This window comes from Chelmon rostratus, chromosome 22 (genome assembly GCF_017976325.1).
Source record: "Chelmon rostratus isolate fCheRos1 chromosome 22, fCheRos1.pri, whole genome shotgun sequence".
Taxonomy (NCBI): domain Eukaryota; kingdom Metazoa; phylum Chordata; class Actinopteri; order Chaetodontiformes; family Chaetodontidae; genus Chelmon; species Chelmon rostratus.
The window spans coordinates 2,249,397-2,270,520 of record NC_055679.1 but is presented as its reverse complement, the minus strand read 5'-3'; the positions used below and the strand labels follow the sequence as shown (position 1 = coordinate 2,270,520).

The 21,124-nt window shown below is 43.2% G+C and overlaps 1 protein-coding gene across 1 annotated transcript in view; it reads right to left on the bottom strand.

The window, feature by feature from the left end:
* tmtc1 (transmembrane O-mannosyltransferase targeting cadherins 1) overlaps positions 1 to 21,124 on the bottom strand; it is a 133,565-nt gene that overhangs the window by 10,272 nt on the left and 102,169 nt on the right. Inside the window, exons 9-16 of the mRNA XM_041964362.1 lie at positions 18,328 to 18,495; positions 16,404 to 16,517; positions 9,921 to 10,064; positions 7,319 to 7,427; positions 6,670 to 6,772; positions 1,414 to 1,549; positions 491 to 635; positions 95 to 232 (exon numbers count right to left, since the gene is read on the bottom strand). Of these exons, the coding sequence (XP_041820296.1) occupies positions 95 to 232; positions 491 to 635; positions 1,414 to 1,549; positions 6,670 to 6,772; positions 7,319 to 7,427; positions 9,921 to 10,064; positions 16,404 to 16,517; positions 18,328 to 18,495 (1,057 nt within the window). The remainder of the gene's footprint in view (positions 1 to 94; positions 233 to 490; positions 636 to 1,413; positions 1,550 to 6,669; positions 6,773 to 7,318; positions 7,428 to 9,920; positions 10,065 to 16,403; positions 16,518 to 18,327; positions 18,496 to 21,124) is intronic.

Sequence of the window (21,124 nt, the reverse complement as noted above, 5' to 3'; positions counted from 1 at the left end):
CGGCCGCGAGACACACGCACACGCACACACACACACACACACACACGCACGCACACACACACACACACACACACACACACACACATGCACACACCTCTGTGTAGTTGCCATGCTTGCTGTAGATGGCAGACAGGAGGCGGTAACATTCGATACAGCTGCCCTCTCTGGATATGATGTCCAGGGTCATCTTCTCTGCCTCTTTGGTACGACCGGCCATGGCTAAAACCTGAGCCTGGGACAGAAATACAGCGTATGAGTGTTTGCACGTGTGTGTGTGTGTGTGTGTGTGAAACAAGACACTTTTTTCAGGGTTTGGCAAAATGTTTGAGGTCAGACAGATGTTGTTTTGATGAATATCCAAGCTGTGACAGCTTTCCCAAATCATACACACACACACACACAGATGTCCTGGCATTTCATGTGCCTGTGTGCGCACGTGTGTGTGTGTGTGTGTGTGTGTGTGTCTGCGTGCGTGTATGTGTGTGCTCACCAGAGCCAGCCAGATGTCGGTGCTGTCTGGCTGCAGGCCGGCAGCCTCTCTGTACACCTGCAGGGCCTCTTCGTAGCGACCTGTGTTGTAGTACAGAGCTCCGAGCGGAGTCAGGATGTCGACCTTCCTCGTCACCTGCAGCGCCCTGCAGCCAAAGGTCAAAGGTCACAAACATGGCTTTCATTGATGGTGGTTTTCCCTACATAAAGTGTTTAAGCGCTGCGTAGACTGATAAAACAAAATGTGTATGATATAGTGTGTGCACACTTATGATTAAAGTCAATACCACACTTCAGACCACATTTCCCATAAACCCTTGGTGCTTCTTGAATCAAGGAGCAGTCTTATACTATAAACAGTCCCCTCTTCCTGTTGCCCCTTGTTGTTACCAATCCAGCAGACTTCTTGCCCTCCTTCCTACCTGCCCTGTTGGCTCACAGTGAAAAAAAGTATTTCTCATCAGAAAGAAAATATTTCTAGGTAAATAAACCCTCTTTATGAAAATTAACTCCACATGCCTGCCAGCTCAGCCCCCCACAGACTGACTCATGGCAGAACAGAGCTAAAGCACAGACAAGTCTACAATGATTTGTAGGTTGTATTTACAAAAATCAGTGAAGCTGATGTGGTAAAGCATTAAATAAGCTGTCTTTGTATTGTTTTCAATTTAATATATGTCAGTAAAGGAATAGACAATTATTGCATTCTGTTTTATTTATGATTCACACGGCTTCCTAACTTTTTTTTACAATAAAGCTTGTAGCCTGCTTCCAGTTTTTGAAACGTGGTTCAGATTAAATAAAAACTGCTTTTTTTCTCGTCCCTCTGGGAGGTGAAAGTTCACGGTAAGCTACACAGCGGCAGCCTTGTAGCTGATAAATGTTTTTGCTCCAGGCTGCTGCTGAACATAATACTTTACTCACCTCTTGTACCAAGACTCAGCTTCTTTGTTCTCATTGGATGACCGGAGCAGGCGCCCCAGGTTTACCATGGCGACGTAATGTGCCGGCTTGAGTCTGACAGCTTGCTGGTAGTGAGCGGCTGCCTGCATCCCCTTTCCTGGATGAGAGGAGAGAGCAAAGAGGAAGGAAAGGAAGTGGGAGGATAGAGGGAAGGAATCAACAAGAGCAGAAGAAGGAAATAATACGGGAGAGAAAGAGAGGGGGGGCAGAGGAAAGGAAAAAACAAAGGATATAAGAGCAGTGAGGCAGGAGACAGATGGAGGGAAAGGTGGAACACATCTATTACATGTGCGTGAGCAGATTTTCCAAATGGAACACCTGCTACTGCTTATTGATATTCCAAAGAGCTGCAGATCAATATATTTAGTGTTTATGATGATAATAATACTCAGAACAATAACATAACCAGTCATGCTTGTGTGGCATCTGGTACAACATCCCATTAGAATAAGTTCAAGTGCTTCTCATACATAACTGATGAATCCTGCACTCTGTATTTACAACGCTGTTCAAGGTATAAAAAGAGTGTGTTGGCTTTACATCACTGCTGGTCATTTCCCACAGCGGGGTAGAAAAGGAAAGATCTTTACACTTAATGATGCAGACTTTAGCCTATTTTCATGGCGGCACAGCAATCAGCGCAAAGTGAGTCGTTGGTATTTTAGTGGAAAATGTGTCCGAGGATGGATGATTCCAGTGCGACGACACTCCTCACTGGTGATTGTGTCAACAAGAGCAAAGTATACGCTTAGAGCAATGATATAGTGATAGTAATACTGCTTAAAACAAAAATAAACTCAGTCTGTATTTAACTACAAACGTATATAAGCGATTCTTTTGGTATCTGTTGTCCACAGCTGCTTCAGACTGTATGCAAAGTGTCTCCTACAGTTCACTTGATTCCTGCAGACATCTGAAGGCAGCACATAACACTCAACACATGGTGGCTTCAGATGAATCTGTAGCCGCTGATTTGAGAAGCGCTACGTTAGAGCTCAGTGCTGTTACTCACGACCATTCGCTGTGTTTACCTTCATTAAATCATCTAGCTAACGCAGGCTGCAACAGAGTAACCACACACACCTGTGGCACATCAGGCTGCTCCGTTATGACTTCATATTCTGCTTCTAGCAAAATCAAATCAAAATTGCCTTTTTGTCTCACATAACAAAGCAAGCTCCACAACTTGTCATAATTAACATATCTAACTGCACTGAAACGCCTCGACAGAGAAGCTGAAACACAGACATTTTCCCAAGATTTGATTATTTCAGGAAATATGATGTCACCACTTCCTGTCTATTCTGAGATGAGGTGAGACATACAACAACCTCCACAAAAATGATGTCACAGTGGGGTCAAATTGCCACAAGTCTTGTTGTTGTGGACACTACATATAACCTGGATAAATTCCTTTTTAAGCCCCTCTCTCAGTCAGTCTGATTGAAATCCAGCTGGGAGCAGAGGCTGTTGCTTGGTGATGTGTTACGTAGCTTCGCCTTCTGAATTTTTAGAGTCTGCTGACGCAAAAGCACTGTAATCACCTGTTACGCTGCTGGGGATCAAATTCTAAAGGACTATGTGAATTTACAAGAAAAAAGGTTTCTACTCAGCAGCCCACTCCCAAAACGTAGGTGTTACGCGTTTCAACTAGCACATACACTCAGAGGCCACTTTATTAGGGACATCTGCACGATCTATTGCAATTCAGTACAACAGCTCTGGCATAAATTCTACCTTTAACAAAGTTTATGATTCTGAGTTACTTGTCTGAAATGTGTAAATTCATTCAAAAACAGCAGGCAAACACTACTGATGCCATTTCCACTCTCCCTCACTTTCACTTTATTTGGCCTTTTTACTCATTTGAGTTTATGCTCAGTTAGAACTTAAAAAAGTTAAGTTCATTCATATAATTATCTCTCTTTTGAGTCATCATGCTGCCCGTCTGGGGAACTTTGTCAAAGATTGACTGCAATGAGCAGCGTTAAATAGCTACACCTGGGAAAACTGTCCACCCAGTGTTTACCTGTAGTTCGTCTAGCTATTGTGTTTTGTCTATGGGCAGAAATATGTGCCACAGAAACTGAATTTGAATCACATTATTTAAATAAGCGTTTAACTTGAATAATTGCATTAAAAGCTGACTCAAAACAGCACAACTTGAAACTGAACTTATTCATTTGGAACTGAATTCCAATAAACTTTCAAATTAATATTACAAAACTGAATTAATTTGCTGTGAAATTTCAACGCTAAGTTCACAATTAAAATTCAGTTCTTGCAATTCAATTTCAGATTATTGAGACACACGAAGAGTGCGCTCAATTTACATTATGTAGGAGGGCAAAATATTAGAAACACCTGTGAGTTTGATCCAGTCTGGTACCACTCTAACACAGTACGACCTCAGTGATTAACATATAATTCATTAACACATCTCAGACTGAGTATCAACAAAAACTGATTGGAAGCTTTGTGCAGGTGGATTTTATGGCTGTTGGCAGTTTGCTTTCGTTGGCTGATGTTATTATTACTTTGGATGCTGCTGCAAAGGAGAGGGAGTGTGAGAACCTGAAGCCGTGGAGGCCAGGCATTACTTGCAGTATTTAGTGTGCACACTTATACTGAGGCGATGAAGTTTCTTATGTGGAGGCGGAGAAACACTATGTGCTTTGTTGGGTTCATGGAACGTGGAACATACGCAATGGAGGACCTGCAGAAAGTCTAAAAGCTTGTGTAAGTATCTCACCAAATGGGAGGAAGCTTGCCAGCATGTCAGTCATAGTCACGCTTTTTGTAAAATATGCCGCACAGATTTGAGTGAATCACACGGAGGGAAGAGCGACAAATCCGCCAAGCATAACACTGAACACTGAAGTGGTCCAGTCTTGAGTTGTGCTTGTTAGTGCTTGGTTTATTTTGGTTCCAGGGCTCTCAAGCCATAAAATACTGTGCTGGTAGATGTTCACGTTCGTCCATAGACAGTCTGCCAAGAATCGCTTTGTTGATATTTTATAAAGAGGAGGCAACACATCGAAATTTGCCCTGACGTGAATCACTGATAATTCTGCAGTGGAAAACGAAGAAATGTGTTAAATTCTCCAGCTGCATCACGTATGAGTCAGATTTTATACGTGCCGTTTCAGCCCAGCAGCCTTTTCCAAGACAAAGAATAAAAACACATGAACAAATCAGACCTGACAGTAACAACACCATCATGCCGGATCATGTAATAAATGCACACTAGAGACACTTCTGGTAACATCAGAGCAAAATGTGTGTTTATGCAGAATCAATGGTGGCCATTAAACTGGAGAGTGAGGCTATTAGAGCAGCACAGGTGAAGGATGCTGGGCAGTTGTCCCCACAGCATCAAACCTTCTCACTACAGGCATTTCACTCCCTCATCATCCTCCACTCTTTGGGAGGCACCGTTATGCTCGATCATTACCCCTCTAAAACAGTTTGAGCAGTTCTCTATCCAAGTCCCCAGTAGTCCGCCCCATCAAGGAGAATCCATTATATGGTTACCAGTTTCAGCCAGTCCCTCAGTAATATTTAATATGTGATTCAATTATAACATAACATGATATCACAAGTCACATTTGTCTATTTGTGAGGTATCTCAAAAACCTGGTAAGAGATTTCGATTAAATCTGGTACAGAACTAAGCCCCATGGCCAAGGATCGATTGACTGTAGTTTTTTATTTTTCTCAGCACTGCAAGAACATGAACATGTCTGCTTTTTACGAATGTGTATTCGAGTGGAAGACATCTCCTCATTGTCAGTGTATCTATTTTGATTAAAGGCAGATGTTCAAGTTGAATTCAACATGCCATTTCATTTCAAACCTTCATTTAATCTCAAAGAACCATCGACGCTGTCATCATTTACAATGATGTCGAGTTACAGAAAAGTTAAAAATAAATAAGACCAAACACAATAAGAAGAATTCAACTGAACCAGCAGGGATGTTTATAATCGTGGTTTTAAATTGGCTCTAGGTTAGAGTATTGATTTTATAGCATGTCCTGAAGATCATTCAAAGAATTTGGAGCACTAAAGGACCTTAAGCATAATCCAGTCATTTAGGCGAGTTGGACGCGCTCCAGAGTTCCAATCCAGAATCATTCCGATGCAGGCTGGAAGCTTTCCAACAAAGGCCTTATGGAAAAACACGTCAGTGTTTATTGCACCTTGACAGTTGGAGAGGTGTTCTGTTCATGAAATACTGCATCCTTTTTTTTCTCCAAACATACCTTTGCTCATCAGGCTTGTTTAGAGGCAAGGTTTCTCCTGACGACTCCTCCATGGAGCTCAGATTTGTGCAGGTGTTGCTCCACAGTAGAACAGTGAACCAGAGTCTGCTAAATCTTCCTGGAGGTCTCTCCAAGCAGTTCTGTGTGAGAGTTTTCTTGGTCTTCCAGACCTCAGCTTGACCTCCACTGTTCCTGACATCTGATTGTTTTGTTTGAGTGTTTGATTAGATTATTTAGACTTAAGACTTTATTAATCTCACAGTGGAGAAATTCACTATGAGGAGTTACAGCGTTTCTAAAGCTTTGAAATTTGCATCACCTGCCATCTTAATTATGACTGGGAACAAGCAAAAGCACTATCAAGCTAACTAAGGTGTGAGAGGTTGGTAAAATTTTCCTGAGTGCCCAAACTTTTGCATCTTCCCTTTTTTTCCCCGTGGTTAAATCCTTCCGTTAATTCAGATGTTATGATAATGTCTTACAGAAACAGGTGAGAGAAGCAGGGTCATACTGACATCAATCTTGGGGTGTGGTGGCTCTGACTCATAGCTGCCAGAAGCTTCACCTGTGGGGGAGAGATTTTGGAGACACCACGAGGGGGACGCTGAAGGCAAGACATTTTGGAAAGAAAAAGAGACAGAGAAGACAGAGTCTGTTTCACTCTCTGCCATGAACTGAGCGACCAACAGAGCTGCTCCCAAAGGAAGTCAAGAGAGATTGACAGGTCCAAGTGAGTAAGACAGGGACCTGGCTGTGAGAAAAGGAAAGGTAACCCAGGGAAGTTCACATTGTGTTTTTTTATGTCGGATGCAACACGCAGGGAGAGGCACTAGGTTACGGGTTAGCGTAGCAGCGTAACAGTGAACTTGACCATGTCTATGCAGTAGAGGACTATGGCGTTCATGTGTTCACCCATCAGTGCGGGGGCCAGAGATCCACTCGATTCAACTCACCTGTATCCACCAGAAACACTCCATAGTTATTATGCAGGTCGGAGCTGTCGGGACAGTTCTCTATACCTTTCAGATACACTTCATTGGCTTCAGCAAAACGTTTCTGTAGGGGGGAGAAGGGAAAAGAGATGAAATGACTAGAGAATCAAAACAGGAATGAACTAGACCAAGGTTATAAGACGATGGAGTGTGTACAACTGAACAGCCTTCTCTAATTATTCATCTCTGTGTGCAGCTGTACAACACCTGCATGCATGAATTTAACATCTAAATTTAAACAGTGATATGCAAAGTTTGAGTACCCTTGGCCACTATTTAACACTCTAACACTCAGAAAGCATTTGGGAAGTGAGGATTTACAGATTCTTGCTCGATATACAACTGCAGTTGCTCAGCAGTCCATTCTTGTATTTTGTGCTCCATAACACACCACATGTTTTAATGGGAGACAAGTCCCGACTGCAGGCAGGCCAGTTTAGTACTTGCACTCTCTTAATACGAAGCCATGCTGCTGTTATATACACGCAGAACGTGGTTTGAGGATGTCGAACAGGGACGTCCCTGACAAAGACGTCATCTGGATGGCAGCATACAGTATGTGTGTTTGTGACAAAGGGAGTGCTCTTTTTGGGTTTTCCGGATGTTTTACCTGCTCAGCATAGAGTGACGCCAGACTGGAGTAAGCATCAGCAAAATGTGGGCCGAAGCGTATGGAGTCCTTCAGCAGAGTCACGGCCTCGTTCACCTTCCCCTGAGACCTGGAGCACAGCAGCATCATCACCATTAACAACAGCAAAATCATCACGTACTCATCACCATCAGCATCATCCTAATCATCAATATAATGATAATCATCAACAACATCAATGTCATCATACGCTCCTCATCAATATAATCATCAACAACAACGGCAATATTATCATATGCTCATCCTCGTCGTCATCGTCACCGTCGTTATCACCGCAGCAGCAGCAGCAGCAGCGATATCATCATACATCATACGACACTCATCATCAGTGGCAGAAATCCCATCATACTGTCACGGTTGCAGGTTGTCGTTTGTCATTTCTGATTGGTTGCTGATCTTCCAGAGGGCGAGTCTTGAGTCAGCTTCTGCCTGTGTGTATTTGTCACGATAAATGAACTGAAACCAACGGAAAACTCTGTGTCTGGTTGTTAAAACAAGAAGAAGACGGGCTGACGGGGAACAAGTGGAGGGATGGTGGAAAGCGAACTGAGCTCACCTGCATTACAGGTAAGACCTGCATCCTTCTCTTGTTGACCGGCAACCAAGATATTCAGGTTATGTTGTTGCCTGTTAGTCGCTACTACAGCCACAACAAACCAGTTTACCTGTACTATCTGTACCCTGATCTGCAATATTTCTATTTTATTCAGCACTGACTTGACTTTATGTGACGATAGCAGCAATATTTGTCATCATCAACATTGTGATCATCATCATTATCTTCTGCATAATCATCATCGCCATAAGAGCTATATTATTATACTCTCATATTATCATCATCACTATTAGTAGCAAGAGTAAGTTATTTTCAATCACAGCCATAGATTTCACGCTTGTAGTTTTTCATTTCATCCTCATGCAGTTGTACATGTATAATTTATTTAACCACAAAACAAACAGCACAAATACAACACACACACACACACACACACACACTCACACACAGAGCTGTCACTGACTCGCAGCAGTGGATCGATGGCTCAGCTGTTCTGTTTGTTCTCACAGCTCCACTGATAACACAGAGATAGTAATGGAGCTCGGCCATAATAATATACTTCATATCAGCTTCTATTATTGATGTAATTTTCTATTAGAGCCAACAGAGCTCAGGGCAGTCAGCACTGTTTGACCGCAACACAAACAAACAGAAAAACGCCACGGCTGTATAAAGAGCTTGTCAGATTACAGTGGCGGTGTCAGGAGGCGGGGTAATTGACGACTTTCATTTAGCGAGCGCGGTGAATCATTATTTCTCAGGCCTCTGACTCCAGTATGAGTAATTCCACCTCATCCGCAGCCGACCGTTCATTTCCACCTGAGCGCTGACTGAGGCTGTGCTTCAAAACATCTCTCAATCCTGTTTGTGTCCGACACACCATGACTCCAAGGCTCTGCATCATCAGTGCAATGAATCGCGGCCATTAAAGTTTAATCACGGTCTGCTGATTGAAAACTATGTAGTAATTTCCGACCACAACAAAAACATGCTTGGCAGGGTGGCCATTTTCAACCCTAACATTCACACTGACATTTACAGGTTTTCTCATTTGTTCATGTGCATTGGCGCCAACTACGTTCTAACACTGCAAATGCAGTCACTTCAAAAGCATCTGCTTTTAATGATTGCTGATTGTCTTTACTCAGGTTGCTTTACTGATCAAGTCACTATTACATACAACGTGCCAAAGTTGAGATAAAGTCGTTGGGTTGAAGTCACAAGTCGTGGCTATGAAGTCCAGATTCAAGTTCCAGTTCAGCACCAATAAGTCCCAAGTCAAGTCCAAGTCTTTAGGTTTGAGTTTCAAGTCATGACTGTTAGATTTAAATGTAAGATGGGAAAACCAAGTGAAGGTGCAACACCTGCCCATCTTAGTGTTATACTGGACAATGTGAGCATATCCAATAAATGGATGGTCTATCTTGCAACATATCCATCCATCTATCTATCTATCTATCTATCTATCTATCTATCTATCTATCTATCTATCTATCTATCTATCTATCCATCCATCCATCCATCCATCCATCCATCCATCCATCCATCCAAGTTACCGTTGAAAAACCCCACCAGACTAGCTTGGTTCCCATCAAGCTAGTTCTCAGGCTTAGCCTCACCACAGGACCCTAAAATCTTTGAAAACCAGCGTTTGTGAAATATAATGTCGCTTTTTGCACATGCAAGTTAATTGTAAGGATCTAATGATGAGGAAATTCTCATTCCTTACGTGGGATTTGAACCCACGATGGCGTGATTCAAACCAGAGATTAAAACAAATGAGAGCGCCACGTTTTTTAGCTTTCCAGCTGTGGGGGGCGTTGCCAATTTTGGCAGCTTGTTGAAGAAAAAAATCACTTTCTTTCCACTAGAGACTGTTCAAAAGTTGTGAACTCAGCATAAGCAAAGTCTCTAGTGTGTCATCAAAAGTGGGTGCTGCCATATATTTGTCCAGCAGCCTTTCAGTGTGTGTGTGTGTGTGTGTGTGTGTGTGTGTGTGTGTCTTACTTGAGGAGGTTTCCCAGGTTAAACAGAGCTCGGTTATGCTGAGGGTTGGTGTCCAGTGCTTTCCTGTAGTAGCGCTCGGCCTCCTCTGGGCTGCGAGTCAGAGTGCCAAGATTGTTCATGGCGCTGGCATGGCGGGGGTATAACCTGAGAGGAGGGGAGGAAAGGAAAGACAGCAGGGGGGAGGCGGGGGAGAGAACGTTCACATGTTGTTAAAAAATGCAAATGCAAATCTTTGACTTTTGACTGTTGCAACAGGCAGTCCACTAGCTTTCTGCCTGTGGAACTGAGCGCTGCCGTCACACTACCGCATGTTCATCTTAGGAACCACTAATGGCTGCACACTTCCAGAGGCAAGCATACCATAACATGATCTTGATTGGACTAGGTGGCTTGTCACAGTGATAAGGATTATCTGCAGAGCAAATGGTGCAGATAAATCAGCAGTGAGTGTGTGGAAGCTGCAGCCAGCAGCTGCTCTCCATCACCGCTACAGAAGACCTCTGCAGAACCGAAACACACTTTTATAGTTAGTGCCCATAATGGTGACACGAGCCTGACAAGACGCCTGGGGCAAGAAGTGAGCGGGCGCCATGGCAACATTCTTTACTGTTTCTATGGTAACATTATTCCACGCGTTAATGGGTTGGCGTTTTCAATGTGCAGAGAGCGGAGCGGCTGGAAACACCTGAGAGAAACCAGCGATGAACCCAGTGTGATGTTCGCTGCCTTCACATCACACTGTCAGCTGCTCGATCAGCAAACCATGGAGCTGAGCCGCCAAGGAAAGATCCACACGGACGTGGATGGTTGCCCGTCCCACAGATCTGCTGCTGGAGGCTGACCGTTACAAACACCGATCATTTCACTGAAGACAACTTTTAGAAATGCATTCAAACCAAAACTTAAGTTTGATTTGTAAATGCTGTGGTGTAACTGTGGCAGCCTCATGTGCAGGCTGCAAGGCTATGCTGTAGCTGACCGTACACACCGCAGGTACGGCAGTCAAATGCGGGAACTTTGATTGGTCAGCGCGGTCTGCTTGTGTTGTTCCTGATGCTATTGACTTTCAGATTTTTAGATCAGATTGAAGGTGAAGCGAGCTGAAAATAAAGATTCAGTTATCGTCTCTGTTTCAGTGACACAAACCAAGCAAAGCCATGTCCTCTGCACACCTCACTGCAGTCCCCTCCCTATACAACAGTGAATGAAACAATAACAACATCACATGTGTCACAAAGTTCAATAATACAGTCACTAATGTGAATATAAACAGCATGTAATCTCAAATCTGTCTTCAGAACTACGCCCGACCACGACTTCCCATGTTCCTCCTACCTCCTTCCTATTTGTAGGGAGTGAACATGACGTCTTATCACTGAGGGGAGTTAAGATTTCTCACAGATTTGTTTTTTGGGGGGTCTATAAGGCAGACACTTTGTAACTCTGTTTGAAAAGTGGTATACAAATAAATCTTCATCTTCTTCTTCATCTTTTGAATATCTGGACAAAATAATTGCTGAAAGATTTTACTCTGTACCAAACTGGTGGACCGACCCACAGACTTCCTTCAAGCCTTCCTGCTAGCGTGGCCAAAAGTCACTGAAATCAGTTGAATAAATCCACCCTGCTGAAGGTGATATACTAACCCGAGGAAGCAGATACATCATATAAACTCTGCCTTTCTGAACGAGGTTTAAAGAACTGGCTTCTTTCTAGTTTGCTCATAATGCTTCTCTGTCTCCTCGCTCTTCTTCACTGCAGCCTATGACCTGGAAATCAGTCGAGGGATTGCATCAACGAAGACATCCTGATCCTTCAAATACATAACTGAGGAGATAAGGAAGACAGGGAATCAGCTGAACAGTGGACTGAGCCACACGCACATTAAATTGAGTGGAATAAAAATGAAAGCATAATAAATATTTCTCCCTCCCTCTACTTGGTGGATAAAGTCTGAAACAGACCAGTTAAAACCGGAGGAAAGACCAGAGGACAGCAGCTCAAAAACTTTGGGAATGTAAGGGAAGTAACTCTGGGAATTAACAATGTGAGGGATTCAAAGGGATCTCTGTCCTTCTCATTGCCTTCCTATGGGGAAAAAGGGAGCAGAAAAGGAGGTGGAGGTTGGATAATTAAAGTGAGAGTGAGTGGTCTGGTGGGTTTTGAGTTATTATGAGCTGGGATGTGGTTTGGAGCTGGATGAAAGCTGCTGCGGCTCTGTGCTCGGGGTTTGGCAGGCTGGATTAGCAGAGAGCTGTTGTGCTGTGGAGCTCACACATACTGGCAGCACACAACTCTGCAGGAAGACTGGAGAGAAGGGGAGAGGAGAGGAGGAGAGGAAGGAAGGAAGCTACGAAGCAGAGGAAGTGCAGAAATGAGAGATGCAAAGGAAGAACTTAGAGGCTGGGAATAAAGAGAAGGGTGATGCTACATGCATCTATTACAAGAAGAGACAAAATAAGTCAAATTCTACATACTACAGATGACACATTGCAGATGAGCTCATCTGAATAAGGGAGTGAAGGACGGGAGTGACAGCATGAGTGAGGACAGGCTGAACCAGGTCTCTGTGGCTCCTCAGGAAGCCTCTCTAATGGACACTCTCCTACATTAATGCAGCCTGAACAAAGCACAAGCTCTGAGCTGAAACAAGGCCATTACGTGCATGAGGACATGAGCTTAAAGGCGTCTGTGGGCTTTCCTCCATGTATCTTGAATTGTGTAAAGCACATGAATCTGATAGTTTAGTAACAACAACAATATTGCTGTCACACTTCTATAGTTCAGTTTGCTCTGCTGTAAGTACAGTACAGTATGATTATTATGGGCCAAATGCATGACAATGACAAAATGCATCTCACCTATTTTTACTCTACACTAATACAAGCTTTTCTTCCTGTAAAGCAGGGGTGAGGAACGTAAAGCCTCCAGGCTGTATGCGAACCGCAACTCTACATGATCTGAGTATAAGTATCAAGTATATTTACAGCTTGAAACATGCTAAACTGTTTGAGCTGCAAGGACAAATGTGCTTGGACAAAAGTTAACACTCTTCGGCACAGTTTGGATGTCCAACAAGCAGCTTTCACAAGACCACGTTCTGACAGAGACGGTGTTCTCAGAGAAGGTTCGTGGTGAGTGAGCTAAAAGCTGAGAACCCGAAACCTCATTCAGAAGGAGAATTTGAGAAGGAGAGCCTTGTTTCTGCTGTGGAGCTGCGAGCAGCAGACAAAGTAAAACTGCTTTAAAGTGTCAGGTGGTCCAGAAGTATTCACTGAGATGAAGGAAAACTCAACGATTGAAGTTTCTGTGTGATCTGGCCTTCATGGTGAACATTACATAGATCCTCTCAGAGCTGAACCTCAAGCTCCAGCAGCTTCTCAGCTCTCTTCTAATCGGAACAATAATCTGTCACTCAATCTGCCTTCCCTACTCGGTCTGTGGCTCTCAGCTCCGAACCCAATGGTTCCTTCTGAAGACATGAACCTTTAACTACCCATCACAAATACATGGTGTTGTTTTTGTTTTCTCAAACTGCTGAACACTGTACGTTGAATAATATGATGATATACTGGCAGCCGGACAGTGAATGTTGGGCTGACTCAAAATAAACTACAGTGTTTGTGTTGATAGTAATGAAGGAACATGTCAGCCAGTGCTGCAGTGTGGCTCACTAACGTGACAACAACAACATACTTCAGGCAGATACACACAATACTTGACAGCTGATACATCCAGTGTTGGCTTGGCTCTGCACATGGGATTTGTTTTTTTAAATATACATAAAATTAGCCTCAGCAGCACTAGTAAAGGTTTTGTAAAGTGGAACTGATGCCCATGAGGCTCATGCTCATTCATGTCAAAGAGGGTCCCACCAGATATTAGCCACATCCCAGTGCGGAACAGCACCAAACAATGGAGGATAATCAGTATTTTCATGGGACGTTGGACATGAATTATGTTGCTCATGAGATATTTTCTATCATTTACTTAAACTGTTATTTAAATGCAAGACAATTAAGCACAGCTGATGAGCTATTGGGTAATTGGAGACTATAACTTGCAAAAACAAAACAGGGTGACAAGAAATGTCTTCTGGTATCTTGGCAGCAATTACAAAGTGATGAGCCTTCCTCCCTCATGTTGGAAGGGAATGACGCCTGGATGTTGTTGGACAAGAAGAAAAGTGTCCAATTCTTCCATTTTGTTAAACAAATACAGAGAAACGCATCTAAACCCCTCAGTAACATGAGCACATCCAGCTGTGGCAGCTCAGCTCGAACCCTGATGGTTTAAAGCAGGCATGTCAAACTCATTCCATAAAGGGCCATGTGGCTGCAGGTTTTTGTTCCAACCAAGGACGAGCACACCTGGCTGGAATCAATTAATCAGCTGATCCCAGTCTTCAGCTGATAACTAAGTGATCCCTTGATGTTGATTGGTTGGCCTGGTGCGCTCCTCCTTGGTGTGTGCTGCAGCAGCTCTCTCACACACACTCATTTAGAAAGCACACTGACGGTTTCCTGTGATGCCCTCTTATTTTAACTGACAAAACATTAGGCAACATTGTGCATGTTTGCATGTTGGAGAGTGGACGGAGTGCAGCTTAGAGCAACTTCAACTTGCATTTTTTATTTGCACTCTCTAACTACTTGCTGAATACATTCCTTGTGTCTTTCAGAAACACGTAAAAGTTCAAATATTTAACACAATGAATCAGTAGCAAACCTGAAGCCACCAGACCAGCCGCTCTCACTTTAATTAATACTTGATGAAGACACCAAACCTTTGCTGTACAATCAAAACTACTATTAAAATGAAATTGTTTTATCAAATTGAAATGTCATTGTCCCTTTGTATATTCGTGGTGAAGAAAAAAAGTTGCATTTTAAAATGTTATTTTCTTTAATTATTGCCCCAATAATAATAATAACAATAATAAATAATCTTATGATGAATAATTTTCTGTGTACTTGTATAACATAACACCTCCATACTGATTAGTTCCTTTCTTTTCCTAATGAAAAAATGGCAGGATTATCAGGCGTCTTTTCAGAAATGTGTCAAACTCAACCAGGATGAAAAGGACCATGAAAAGGTAATTTCACATTCATTTTCATACTCATTAGAGCAGTGTTACATTTAGAATTTACAAAATTGTCTGTGAAGTTTTCCTTTTAACTTTCATTGTGGCAGTAATTACGCATTTTGAAACATGAAAATAAATTATGAAACTCGGATGTAAATATTTCAATTAGAACGTTAGAGTAGATCAACCAGTTTCTGCAAAAGCTGTATGTGACAAATTTGTTGTCCTAATGTCGCAATTCATTTGCATTAAAATCCATGCTACTTCTGCATCCAAATGTCACAATATGATAATGTATTCCAAAAAAAAAAAGTCATTATATTAAATTTGCATCTACAGTCCCTCCATGAAAACATTTTATGCAACATCCTGTATCAGCACACACTGGAAGACCACATTTGCTTTAATCTGTCCGTATAATCTGTCTGGATGATGCTGCAGATCACAATATATCTGGATTAAACTCCCTGTGCCACAATATTTCTGCACAACACTTCACGTGTCATTAAAATATAAATGCATAGATATTCAGTGTCATCACACAGTTACACGTCACAGCATACAGTATGTGCAGCTGTACTGCAACAAAAGACATTTTATGCAAATGTATGGAGACAAAGAAAGTTTTCAGTAAATGTGTTTTGACATTGGGGGTTTTATGCAAATGTTGAGCCAATTTATGTAGACATACAGTAAGGACTTTTTATGCAAATGTGTGGTGACCAGCATTTGATATGACAGCCTAATGCAACAATGATGTAACGTTGTGAACAAAGCAGCCCTTCACAATAGCTATCTTAACTTCAGGTGCTTAACATATTTGACTCCAGAGCTTGTTATTTTACTTGAGATCTGGATTTGAGTTGTCTTCCCACCAGTGCAAAGCACAGTTCAGCTCACCCTGTAAAGAGCAGGGATAAGAAGCCAAGGGGTAAAACTGAGTCCTGTCTGGGTGATATTTTGGAGAGCTGCAGAGGACTCCTCCGCTGTTAGGAGCTGCAGGAGGAGTCGTTCAGGCAGTGTGCACGGTGTGCATATTCTGTGGGAGGTCAGCCACTCCCTGAGGCCAATAAGTGTTTGACAGACACTGTTTCAGCAAATAGTGAATAATAACACAGCAGACTTTCCATGGGATGTAAAAGCACCTTTCAGTGAGAGGGAAAACAGTGATTTGACATGAATTGAAGCTCAGGATTTTTGCAAAAGGTGCACAAACACAGTGACAGCATGAGAGAGCTATCAGGTTTAAGCTTTGAACACCGAAGCGAAACTTTGGCTTGTCTAGAAATGTGAACAGACACACGAATGAAACAGCTCCATTAGCAACAGGAAGCATCTGCAGCCGTGTACTGTGTGGATTAGTGCAGTCGGAGAGCTCTAGCTCGGAGTCAGACCTGAGGGCAGTGGTGTAGTGGTGAATGGCCTCCCGGTGCCGGCCGCTGTCTTTCAGGAAGTTGGCGTAGTTGTAGTGGACTTTGGCATTGTGAGGCAGAGTCTGGATACCAGAGCTGAAACAAGGAGGAAGAGGAGAGAGAGGAGGAGGAGGCATGAAGTGAGTCTGCAGAGAGAGAGGATGTGCAGACGTGTGAGCGAAATCACTGTGAGCACAAAAAGCCTTTCAAGGGAAATCTGTAGCCCCACTGGGACTGGATTTATGTCTCTGAGGGGGAGGAGTGATTTTATCACCTGCACTGGTCAGTGATGTTAATCCTGGCTGGCACGCCTTTGTGGGTAATTCTTCACCCTCACCCCGGTAATAATTACTGCTGCAGTGACCGACTGTTTTTCAGTGGACTCACTGGTTCTGTAATTTACATCCCGTCCGAGCGACATCCTTGCATGTTAAAGTGGATCGGGATGAGCTGCGTGTCCTTTTACTGTTTTTCTTTTTCTTTCTTTGTTGTTTTAGTCCGCTCAGCGTCAAATCTGACTTTTGTGTGAAAACAGAGGAAGTCAAAGCTGTTTCTGCTAATCTGATGAGACAGAAAAATGTTGACACCAACATGACAGAAACAACTGCAGGCATCTGGAGAGACTCTGTAAAAGCTTTTCACATGAGCTGTATTCTCTTTTGAATCAGCTATTAGCAGCTCCTGCTTGCAATATACTGTCCCCATGGATGCTGAGACAACTATCACTGGATTAATTTGAAAACATGATGATTCTCAGGTATGGAAGCCCATAAGGGACAATATTTAAAAGATAATGTAAAATGTAATTGCACAACAGCCTGAAGCGTCAGTTTTCCAGGATTTCTAAGTGGATTTGTGGACTTTCGTTCTGGATGGACGTCATGGGTAATGTATCCTCTGGAAGAGTAAGTCTCACTGAATGATATTGATATGTGTGTCATGACTGTGTGTTCAGATTCGAGTTCCCATTCTGAGGAGGAGTGAGAATTCACCTTGTGCAGTGTCTCTGCCTCCCCTTCCACACTTTTGGCCTTGTCCTTCTGACTGTCCATGTCTATTAAAGACTATGACTTTTCTGTCATTTCCCAATGCCCTCCAAAATGATGAGTTAAATTAGCACGGTAACCACTCATTCTCCAACCCCCCTGTAATGGTAATCCTGTCCTGACAGTGTTTCTAACTGTGTGTAAAACCACGTAAACACACACTTTTGAGTAATAAGGGACCTCCACCAATACATACATACTGTACTGATGACACACACATAAAATAAGTCTTCCAACATTTGCAGGTCTGAGGCCGTCAGATGGACAGATACATGAATCAATACACAGCAGGCAGGCTACACAGAAGTTGTGTTTGGACACAGACACATTTGGTACATTTGTGCTGCTGCATGTACCAACAAATCATTACATCAGTCTGAGTTATTATCACAAACAGAAACAACCATTACAGAGACAGGCAGCTTCCACACTGCAGTTTATACTGAGCATGTTTCACAGAATATTACACTCATGAGCTCAACTCTCCAGCTGTATTTGCACTGAACATGGAAATGATAAGATCTTTGTAAAGTGGAAGTCACACTGAATCTTAATATCACGTCTGCATGACTTAGGACTCATACAGCTGAGAACTTTAAAGGTTCCTCTGGTGTTTTTGACCTGTAACAGCACTGTGGGACAGTTTTTAGCTTTCACCTCACGCAGTATCTATACCTCCAGGGCCAGGGGGTCAAAAGGCCGCTGAGTCTTGGCTTCGGGTTAAAGTGTTTGTTATGAATATTTCAAAGGGCTTAGCCAAAAGCCAGGCTGTCTTGGTCCCTTCAGTCCCTTAATACTGAATGCTTCCTCAAACTGAGTGTGTGTGTGGCCCTGTGCATATGCTCTCTGAGCCTGCTTACCTGAAGAGGGCCTCCCTCGAGAGCCAGACGTGGTTCTGCTGGACAGTCTTCCAGGAGAAGAGCAGGAGCAGCAGCAGCATGGAGACGCTGAGGACTGTGGTGCCCCAACGGCCCACCAGCGAGCACAGCCGACCCAGGCCGTGAGCCACCAGGATGCAGTAACCCATGCTGGAGGAGCAGAGGTGGAGGAGGGGGGATGTAAGAGTGGGGAAACCAGAGGGGACAAAAAAAGCAAAGTTATAATGCATGATCCATGAGCACGTCATGAGTCAGGACATGCGTCTTCAAACCTGTGTGACATAACGTGATGCCCCCTGACGCTGCCTTTCACCCAAATCACTTCTGGTCCCATGGGTGCTCATGTTTTCACCCTGGGTAGCTGCTGTGGCTTCCAATAAAAACATAACACCTCAACCACTTTCCTCACATCCTCTGACCTGGATCTCTCCCTCTGTCTCACACACACACACACACAGCTTTTTTTTATTCCTTCCACACTACTGCACAGTTTCAATGCAAGTGCAGCACACTGAAATAGTGCGCCTCGAAGGAAGAACAACACAAAAAAGGGAAGGGGAGGCAGAGAGAAAATATCAAGGAAAGCTTAGACTCGCATGACTTGGAAACGGTGATAAGGCTGAAAAAATAAGAGCAAAGATTAGAGGAGCGCTCAGTCCAGGGAGAGAAAAACAGAGCGGTGAAGAAGGTTTGAGACAGGAGAGTGGGAAGAGGAGGCAGAAGTGAAGGTGTGTGGAAGCTGGGAGAAGACTGCTGGCTGATTTGTGCTGTGGGCAATATTAAACAGAGAAACAGGAACGATGTGAGGCCAGAAGTGTCTTATCACATAGAAAGCGGCACAATGAAATTAATTTGCACATCCTTGTCAAATAATTGTTACTGGGAGCTTTAACATTAATGTGAGACCGTATCTCAATGGTTGTGACTGTTAGCAGAGACTCTCTTCTAACGACTTCACAGTTTGTCAAGTGATGTTTAAATGTCAAGCGTGTTCCTGGAGTTTCCTGTCCGTATCTAGATCTGCTACAGAAGTCGTTAGAAGTAATCGAAACCTTTGTGACTTTAACAAATTCAGTCAAAGTTTAAACAGGCACAGAAAAAAACCACAGCTCTCTCAACATGTACAGTGTTCAGTCCTCGCCGTGCTGCCGTCACTACAGACACATCTGAGCTCACACCCGGTCTGTCGAGCCGCGATGTTTACCCTGCAATGGGCAAGGGCTCATGGGAAAAAGAGAAATATTGAAGAAACAACGACATACGATTTTTTAAAAACTAATCGTAAGTGAGCTATATTCAATCAGGAGGAGGACGAGCTAACGTAGCTTGACCCATTCAGACGGACCACCATCGTCAGTTTGGAGGAGCACAAACTGGATTCTGTGTTTTCTAAGGCTCCTTGCAGGCTGGCTTCTGTGTTTTTGGATTCATGGAGCAGCAGAGCCTTGTCTGCTCCTCTTCATTCCCTCAAAGGTCAGCACTGTCCCTTAAAGGTCAGCAGTGTCACGACAGTTTGCAGTCAGACACTGAATTTGCATGACAAAGTTCACCAAAGGTGAACTCGCTTGGCTGAATCCTGCAGGACGCAAGGACACGGAAGCTGAAGCATGTTTTTGCCTGCTGTTGAGTGAACCCAGGTCGATTTCTTTCACCTGGGCAGGACTGAATAAAACAAGATAGGAAAAATGTCAGCCAGGTGCTAATACATGTTAAAAGAAGAAGCAGCCCTGTTAAGAGTAAAAATGCTATTATCTAGAAAAGAAACGTATTTAAGTATTGAGGAATTGTTGTTATAGTTGCAAGTCAGTCACTGTCACCAGTCTTCCAGTGTTCTCATATATGGACGGATGACAGGAACGATGAGATGAGGGGAGTCTGTGCTATCATTATTTAACAAATGTCTTTTCGTTGCTTGTCTGTCACGTGACAAACTGATTGACAAAAGCAAAAACTACAACATGTGAGACTGAGGATGTCTTACTGAAGTCAAAACTCTCTAATGCACATGGATGCAAAGAGCAGAAAAAGTCAGAACAAACTCAGCAACAAAGCTGACAGCACGTAAGCACATAATGTGGAAGCACACAAAGGCTAATTTCAAGAGAGAAGAGCTGCTACTTATGCCTTCCAGACCTCTTTCTCCCCCTTTTTATAATCTTTCATAGCATCCACTCCGATCACGATCCATCCCTAAATATGCATGTAGACATTAACCAGCTCAGACACCCCCCGGTCTCCCCCACTGTACGCCCTGTCAGAGCTGTGCCAGACAAACGCTGTGTGCAGCCATCAGTTACTGTTGTTTCTGATGCTGTTTGTATGTATTCAATGTATGTATGCAATTTCCCAGCTTGGGATAAATAAAGTATATCTATCTATCTATCATGTTTGACTCCTGTCTACCCCTGCTGCTGTTCTCAGGTCTCTCCCGCAAAAGAGATCTTGATCTCAGTGATATTTCCTAATGAAATGTTGGTGGTAATAATAACTCCCAGGCTTGGTTAAGGTTTGTTATCAGGCTATGTATCTAGCTGGGTAGAGGCTGAGTAGTCAGTTCATTCATTTAGTGTTCCAAGGTAGGAGCTGTGGTGGAAGTGGTTGTCTGACACTACCAACACTGAACAAGTGGTATCAAAAAGTTCTGCCAAACCGATACCAAATGAGTGGAATGAAGAAGTTACCAGTCAGACATGTTCAAATTCAACAGGAATATGAGCTGCATAGTCGTGTGTTCTTCTTTAGATGAGATGGAGAATCATAAGCAACAAAGCGTCCCCAC